Source organism: Stylophora pistillata, chromosome 9, assembly GCF_964205215.1.
Source record: "Stylophora pistillata chromosome 9, jaStyPist1.2, whole genome shotgun sequence".
Taxonomy (NCBI): domain Eukaryota; kingdom Metazoa; phylum Cnidaria; class Anthozoa; order Scleractinia; family Pocilloporidae; genus Stylophora; species Stylophora pistillata.
Genome location: NC_142527.1, coordinates 3185100 through 3193818, shown reverse-complemented (window position 1 = coordinate 3193818; position 8719 = coordinate 3185100). Strand labels below are relative to the sequence as shown.

Sequence of the window (8719 nt, the reverse complement as noted above, 5' to 3'; positions counted from 1 at the left end):
TCCGGACTCTGCAGATCTCCTTCTTGAAGTCAAAGCACCAGACATACAAGAAAATAAGTATATTTCAAGTCTAAAGGCATGTGTGAAAGACACTGATGACAATAAATGATAAATACTGCAACTAAAACTATGTCAATTTTGAAACATCGCATGAACTCAAGTTCCATAAGCTTTATTTGCAATCGCGCAATAATATTTCAGAAGCATGCTTGACTATCCTAATAACAAATAACTATTAGCAAAAAATTCCTCAAAGTTTAAGTATGTAACGCGATGAAAAACTAACTTAAGCGACTAGAGGGCTGAACCCTCTAAGGTTTGATGTCAAACTCGCCGGCTTTGGCAAGCCACACATGCTTTTCTCCATCAATGCGATGACGGAATTCCCAAAGCACTGGAGTTCCCAAAGTGCTAACACTGTCTGGAACTATCTGAAAATAACCACACCAAATAACGATGCGATAAATTGGCAACGAACTCGCTAGGAGAAAGAGAGAAATCTCTGAAGATTTAAGTCTCGCCTAGAATACCACAAAAACAGACTTTGGGTTAAGAAGACAGATAAACCTTTGGGATCAAATTTCATACGGAACGCACGTCCTGCAATTTGCTAGGATCAACAATGTCGATAGTGTCACGTGAGGGAACAGAATAAGGAAGGGAGCGTAGTAATGGCTACACTAACCACAGAACTCTTTCGAGCCTAATAGTAGAGCGTCGGAGCGCGTTTGATTCTTCTCGAGGGAGTCAGATTTTTTCTTTGTCCCAGGCTCGTGAAAAGACGAATAACATATTTATCAAAAGTTAAAGTCCCATAGCTAAACGAACGCATTACCTTCTTACCTGAATGTTCAGCATTTTCCTACCAATTCCCAGACAGGCGCTGTACAATGGTAATTCCCGTGTCTGTCCTCCAGGTACTTCCTGCTTTGCACAACCCTTAACAGGCAGTTGCAATTCCTTGATGATGTCATAATGTAGTGTGACCATGTCACTTCCAGAATCCACCATAAACTTCACTCTTCGGTGTGGGACAACGGCGGCGCCTTCATTCGGGTTATTCCGCGTTTCTTGCGGGTCACGGGCAAAAATGTCAGCTGTGAGACAAAGAAATTTACCAAACCTGTAAGGGAAGTTAAGATACCTACTCGTAACCCACACGGCATGAGGGCGAATATTTTTCTGCCCGTTTTGTTTTTTTTCTTTTTTTTTTTTTCTCTTTGTCTTCGCTTATTCCTCCCTTCACCTGGAGCCCCTACCAGGGTGAAATAGTAACACGTTCACGCCCTCAATTACTGATAAAAAGAGACCACTTTTCAGGAGGTACTCTAAGAGATAAACTTGTGACGTGATGTAAACTATGCATGTTCTCCACTCACTTTCCACCCCTCAACTGCTCGTGCTCTTCCCAGGCTCCCTCTGCCACCACTGTTCCGTATCCCAGCAAGCTCTGAGCTGAAAGAAACGAATCTAGCATAAGTTTCAAGTATGCCAGACCTGTGTTCACATTTCGTGACCACAAAACAATACTGTAAAGGGACCCTTTTCCTGGTAGCTATGGTAAAATGTTTTTCTAAGGTGTATACACGCGTTTGCAAAAATCTTGGCCACCTAAAAATCATGAATCATGAACGATGAGATCAAACGGCTTTCTGGGAAATCTTCACGCAGTTACTTTAGCAGTGCTTTCCTTTTTCCGTGGAAAATCTTTGTTCACGAGAATTCTTTTTTTTCAGGAAAGTGTGCATGGCTTCTATCGTTTACCATGTGCAACTAATTGAGCAACTTTTGTGGTTGTCATGCACATCGTAAGTGTACCCATAAAGCTGGCTGGGTATCATCGTTCATTGCATACGCTCTATAGGTGTCAACGTTTCGTAATCGAGTGTTTTTTTGATGGATTCATGACACTATGTTTTTACAGTTACACGAGTTCGGGGTCAGTAGAGATATAACATATTCTAGCAAGAGAAAATCAATTTATAATCTTTTGATTATAAGCTTTTATTATTTTAAAATGTCTTGAATTAGTTTCCTAATAATCGACCTTACCTTCCCTGAACACCCTCTTTTTGTGTCCTGGGAGGTTAAAAACCACGCTGTCCAGCGACCGTAGGCTCAGACCAGAGCATCGGGCCAGACTTTTCAATCCAGAGGCTTGGAACTGGTCATAATACTGACCAAGACCAAGAGAGTCCAGCCAAATTTTCACCAGTCTTACGTCTAAAAAAAAAACATTTTGTTTTATTTTTCGGATGGTAAATCTCTTTTCATCTCATCCCTTCCACCGCCGAGATCTGAAAGTAAATTCTCCTAATTCCATATCTATCATTGTTTGTTTGAGCAACAAATCTGATGTTATGCATTTATCAAGACCATATCACTAATCTGATGTTATCTTAATATTCTCACTACTACGTTACTGAATATGGTATTTAATGGAAATGTTATAGGAGCAATGCTACGTTCTAGGCTTCGATTTTTCGTTGAAGAAAAATGTTCTCACATTAGGGAAAACCAAAAAATGTGGGACAAGGAATCGCAAGGGGTTAACCCCAAGATCTAATTTTTAATTCTCCTTTTCGCTGCTTCACATTTTCCACAACGCCCGATAATACTCTCAACCAATTGACAGGTGTGTGTCAACTCAATTGATAATTTTTGTAGCTATCAGAGTCTTAGCAGCTAAACTGAGATACAGAGCTTAATTAGAAAATTTCTATTGTTTTCCTTTAATAACATTCTCTTGATCTGTAATTTATTCCTTTAGATCCGACAAAAAATTATGAAGGCCATCATCAGCTTAGTAAAGCAAAATAGGAAAGCTTATCAAAAATAGTTTGCAAAGAATGGAAAAGCAAGATGTTGGCGGTAGTGAATTTGTGAAATTTGCTGTTCATTTTTATTTACGTCGTGTTAAAAGTTGTAGGAAGTTTCTGAGCTTTTTTTCTGAGGATCCGTCAGCAAAATGAAGGACTTTTGAATGCAATAAAACTAATTGCATGAGTTATAGTCTGTTTATATTGTTTTGACATTTCGTGATGTCTCGATACAAACCATTGTTCAATAACACGTGTTTTACGCCTCAGCGCGTTGCAACATTTTCTTTCAGATAATGAACGCCGTGTATTCGTATAAATATCGATAAGTTTATTCCTTAGTAAATCACCAAGAATTTTAAAACATCGTGAATGCTTCATGTTGATCGAGCTCTGTTAAGCACACTCGATGTATTCACCTCTAATTACCGAGTTTTATCGACCAGCTTCTGTTGAAACTTCTGCTTCTGTTATATCTAGAGTAAGTTGGTCACGTGACCCCTCTCAAATTCATATGCGAGTCAATATTTGCATGAAGAAAGAGGTACCACGTGTTTTTCGAAATAGACTTAGTGGACCAACTATTAACCTATTTTGCGAAGTTTGCAGTGGTTGAAGAAAATACGATATGAGAAAAACTCGAAAAGGAACTGGCACCACTCGATGCCAACTTGGGACCAACGAGAATGTTATCAATGGCAGCTTTTCCCCGTTTGTGTTTGTTCATTCATAAAACCTTTTTAATGATTTATCTTCGTCTAGTTAAGAGCCACTTTGTTTTGGTTTTTGTTTTTTTTTCAAGGCTAAGTGTTGGAGAATTTAATCATTCTTTTGATCGTCGTTCCAGACTGACTCCATTCCTACTGACTTTGATGTAAAACGAGGAGTAGTTTAATTACCTTGATGCAATACTGTCTTAAACTTCATCTTTGATTCCTCGTCAGGAATTGCAACAGCGAGATCTTCGTCATCCATACTCAAGATATCGCTGATCTGGTTAAATCCGTGACTCTCCATTTTAAGGCAAATCTCTCGCAGTCCAACTGACTCCAAATAATTTCTCATACTACCCTCCAAAGACATTTTTGCGACGAGAAACTAAGATGTTAGCTGTGATGCAGATTTGAAAAGCTTCCAGTGACGAATGCCCTCGACAGCTCAATAAAACTATTCCGAACTTGTGATAACACCTTCCTTTAGAACTTAATTCTATTCTGTTGTTTTCAAACCTCTTAGTAAATTAATGACACCCAGTTGTCAGCCAATTCACACAAAACAATGTAGCCCAATTTTTTCATACACAACCATACACGACCAGAGGACGCTATCCTATCGTTACCTAGCAATGTTTTATTCTCAGTGAAGGAAGGTTTTCTCTTTATTCATTTAGCTTCTAGAACCTTATGGATACTGTACATGAGGCGGAGAAAAATTGTCAGTTTTTAACGCGAATATTGATTGAAGAAGAGCAAATTCTATGACTGAATGAGTCGATCAACCAGGACATTTGTAGAGTGAATAAAACTTGTCTTGAAAAAGCTTTGTCAATAAGCTCTTTCATGGATCTATTGAAAGCCGACGCACGTGTACTGTCACTCGTATAATTTATTGTACACACCAGCTGAGCAATTAAAACCAGTAAACTCCTTCATTTGGTGACGGAAGAGAAATATGAATTAATTCAGTATCCTGTAAAAAAAATTGTTTTCGCTATTGCTCACCTCCATATCCATACATGAGAAAAAATTAATTTACAAATGCGAATCAAACTTGGCTCTTCTTCTGTTATGAACTACTAAATTTAGAAATGTTTGGGAACAACTAAAACTAGGAATATTCTGGCAAAGTGTAGGCCCGTTAGATTATCTTGAGATCCTTGTGCGAGTCTTGTGAGCCTTGGTTTGTCATGTGTTGCGAGATCACATATTTATTTTTATCTTTTGAGTGATGCGTCCTTGACCGTTGTAGAGGGGCTTAATTCTCGTACCATAATCGTCATCGCTAGATGTGTTTGGGTTTGTCCTTGACCTTGGTTATAGAATATTTAAGAACGTGTACGTGGCGCTAAATTAGATAGTGACAGAGACTCAAAGAGTGAAAAAAAGTTACTGATCAGACTCCTGGTCCATCCCAGTTACGCGTGGTGCTCGAGCTAGTTTACCCCAACAGTCAAACACTTCCTAAAAAGCTTTGCTCGAAGTGTCGTTACGTCATGAAAATTTTTTGGTGAGATTTGCGAGAGCGTCGATGTCTTTTCCCGGTATCCTTCGCTCTCGGAGCCTTAGCTCTGGTAAGGTTGAATTTATTTAAGTTTTTCACCTCCGTATATTATGATCAAACAGTCGTCTTTTTTTTTTTTTTTTGCAGTTTTATTTTAGGCAGGGAAAACGCGACTTATCGTTTCGTCAGACAGCTGAGTTAATTCCACATCAAAATAATACCTAGATAAAAAAAATAACTGTAACAAAAAGAGCAGGAAGGAAATACTTAAAAGGCACCGAGGAAGGAAAATTTCAAGAAGGTTCCTCATCTGAAAGGAAATTCTAAGGTAAATCTATCATTTTTACGGTAGATTGCCGAGGAATGTGAATTTTACTAAGAAATAATCTTCAATAGAGAATTAAAGTTTTTAATGAAATTACTTTACAGTTATTTTAATATAAGAGAAAAATCGAGTTTCCAGATGGGATACTTTACAGTTATTTTTGATTTCTTGTGGCGTATTTGTGGACCCGAGAAACTCTACTTCCTATAGATGTTCGGTAAGCGCATTTCGTCGCGAGCACTTTAATTTTGCTCAATAGCAGCTGTTTTATTTATACAATAGATTTACACGTGGGTTCGCGCGGAACACGTGTTGCTTGCATTTTCGATGGCATCGTTTGGCGAGAGCGCAAACTCCTAAAAGACAGTTTTGGAGAGCATGACTACTGACGTTCGCAACGCTCAGGGTTTATTTCGTTCAGGTAAAAGCTGACAAATGAATGAATACCCAAAAGTGGGATTCGCCAGTTTCTACGAGAAATCTAAATATTTAATGGTGTTAGTTTTACCTTAACCTTTCGAAAAACTGTCTTCAAATGTGTTAACGACGAAAGCCGCCATTTTGAATCCTGCTTAGTAACCTGGCCGCTAATTAGTGAGGAAAATGTCTCTCTTTCCTTCTTGACTTCTCCTGGCGATCTTGTCAAAAAATTAGGAGCTTCAAAATAAGGCATTTTCGATTCGGAAAATGTTTGTTTTCGTGATAACTTGAACAAAAAATGTTTTTGAACAGTGTGTTGGAGTTTCCACAAAGATAAGAGCTGCACATCTCTCCAAGGTAGTTTGAACAACACTTCGGTTGGACAGAATGCATTTCTTGTACAACAGACATAGCAGTAGTTTAGTTTAGTTTAATAGTTTAAAAAAATATATATTACATCGCAGCCAAGGGGCTGAATTGCATAATATTTTACAATGATCTACTACGTTATAATAGATCCATACAGGAGTATAATACATACAGGAATATAATAAATAATTACAATTGTATCATAAACTATAAAAAGATAAAATATCACTAAGATCGAGTAATACTAGGCAGGCTTGATCAATCGAATATTCACACAGTGTTGTTTGCTAGTCGGCATATGCTCTGGATGAAGGACCGCTGAAAACGCTTGGTGTGCACGCCAGGGAAGTCGTACTTTCTAATTCTCTTTAGGTTATAATGGTTTTTATTATATGGCTGTGTCTCACAAGGACTGGGAACTAGCGAATTCATGAATTTGATTGGCTGAAATTAATATTGAAAGCGGTCTAGATTTTCCCATCTAGACCAGCATCTAGACTGGTCTAGAAAAAAAAGGTACATAGAATATAAAAAATTGGCATATAAGACATAGCCATATAATAAACATCTTATTAACCGAGCTAGGTCGGTCTGTATGGGAGAATCTTGACCTCGGTCGCTGGTACAGACCTCACTGCGTTCGGTCTGTACTGGTGACCTCGGTCAAGATTCTCCCATACAGACTCCCGCTCGGTTAATAAGAACTAAACATGATTGGTAGGAAATAAGTGAGATAGTTTGTGGCCATTAGAGATTGCATCAAACAGTTTAGAACACTGTTCCTCGCGCCGAGACTGCAAAGTGTCTAAATTATAGTTACTCAAGCATAGACTGTAAGAACAATATGGTAAGATGATACTTAACGCCCTTTTCTGTACTAGTTCGATATCAGTACTTAAATACTCGGGCAATGCGTAGTGAAAATCGGGTGAACAATATTCCAGGACAGGTCTAATAACAATGCAGTAAAAGTTGATTATATCACGAGGGTCCACTCCCGCTCTCCTAAGGAGAACCAGGAAATATAATCTCAGTCTTATTGGCTTTCTTGATAGCCTCAGATATATGATCATTGCCCGTGAGATCATTAGAGAGAGTCACACCCAAGATCTTGGCGGAGCTAACAACAGAGAGATCCTTCCCATTAACGGTTACAAGCTCGAAAGCATGCTTGTTCTTCTTAAAGTCGATGTTCATAACTATACACTTATCGGCATTTAGGGTCATTCGTTGATCGTACGACCAGGTTTCAACAGCGTGAACAGCACTTTGGATGTTGCTCGACTCTCCTCGCGGCACGATCTCGGCTACAGTAGTGTCATTCACATATTTCCAGGAATGGAATCCACGGACCCTCGGGTCATTTATCATTAGGATAAATAACCAAGGGTCCAGTTTAGTGCCCTGCGGGACGCCAGCAGGGACAGGGCCCCATTCCGAGAAACAGTCCCTGGACAGCTTGACACTTTGCTGGCGATCTGTAAGAAAGTCAGCAACCCAGCAGGCGACACTCCTAGGAATAGAGAGACCGAAGACCTTACGCACGAGTAGGGTGTGGTCAATAAAGTCGAACGCCTTTCTATAATCAAATAGGACAACTTGCACGGCAGCTCCACTACCGTCAGTGGCATTGGACCAGTTGTGCACTATGGATATTGGGGCATGAAGGGTGGACGATTTTGGAATTCCTCCGTACTGGTCGGGGTCGATAACCTCATCACAGCAGGGCTCGGAAATATGAAGACCAACCACAAAAACTTCCGCAATTTTAGACAGCGCCGGAGTCAGGGAGAAAGGGCGAAGATGTTTACTGATATCCTCAACAGTTTTACCTTTGGTATTGGGACAATATTGGCCACCTTCCATGCTGGCGGGAGACTGTTCTCGGCAAAACTGCAGTTCATGATCGAAGACACAGGATAAGGAAGAATGTCAGCATAATCCTTAAGGAGCCAATTAGGTATCTCATCCGGTCCAGCCGCCTTACGGGGGTTCAACTTTAGAAGCGCAGAAAAAATGGCAGACTCAGGAATAGTAAACAGCATGGATTCCGCCTCGAGGGTAGGAACAAACTTCAACCTCCGAAAAGACTCCAGAGGCTCGACAAACGCAGTGTTGATCATATTTGCGATGTTGTACTCAGAGAGGCCTTCAGTGCCTTCAATTTGTAAGCATGAAGTAATGCTGTCGTTATAAGTTGCAGGAGTCATTCCCGCAATTCGCTTGACGGAGTTCCACTACTGGCTAGGTTAGGTATGCTTTAGTTGGTTAACTTTTGCAGGGTAAAATCTTCCACAGAGTGCCTTACGTTTTCGGTTCACTGCGTTTCGACAGTAATGAAAAAGACTGTCGTCTCCGTCGCTGAACGCCTTTTGCCGCAGCTTGACTAGCTTTTTAAACTCTGGAGAAACCCAGGGCGCGTCCCTTGCGTGGATCTTGGATTTTTTGACGGGCATGGTAATGTTCAATCCAGTCTTGACAACGTCCCTAAACAGTTGGAGTTTTGCTGCGCAACCCTGCGTGCGCTTTACAAGCGACCAGCCAATTCCACAAAAATAGCGACCGA

At 40.1% G+C, this 8719-nt stretch overlaps 1 protein-coding gene across 1 annotated transcript; it reads right to left on the bottom strand.

Annotated features, from left to right (window-relative positions):
* Positions 1 to 156: 156 nt before the first annotated feature.
* On the bottom strand, positions 157 to 4640 carry LOC111344613 (ankyrin repeat and SAM domain-containing protein 1A). Its single transcript, XM_022951856.2, has 5 exons — positions 3719 to 4640; positions 2053 to 2223; positions 1380 to 1455; positions 844 to 1123; positions 157 to 431 (listed from the first exon to the last, which is right to left on the bottom strand). The coding sequence occupies exons 1-5, from the start codon at positions 3900 to 3902 to the stop codon at positions 312 to 314; spliced, it is 831 nt and encodes a 276-aa protein (XP_022807591.2). The 5' UTR covers positions 3903 to 4640; the 3' UTR covers positions 157 to 311.
* Positions 4641 to 8719: the final 4079 nt, after the last annotated feature.

What these genes read in the sequence shown, in the direction of transcription:
- LOC111344613 (XM_022951856.2), bottom strand. Translation starts at nt 3,902, where the DNA reads ATGTCTTTGGAGGGTAGTATGAGAAATTATTTGGAGTCAGTTGGACTG. An exon ending in AAAGAGGGTGTTCAGGGAAG is followed by an intron (nt 1,456 to 2,052) that starts GTAAGGTCGATT and finishes CGTTTCTTTCAG; the next exon opens with CTCAGAGCTTGCTGGGATAC. An exon ending in GAGCAGTTGAGGGGTGGAAA is followed by an intron (nt 1,124 to 1,379) that starts GTGAGTGGAGAA and finishes CTTCCCTTACAG; the next exon opens with GTTTGGTAAATTTCTTTGTC.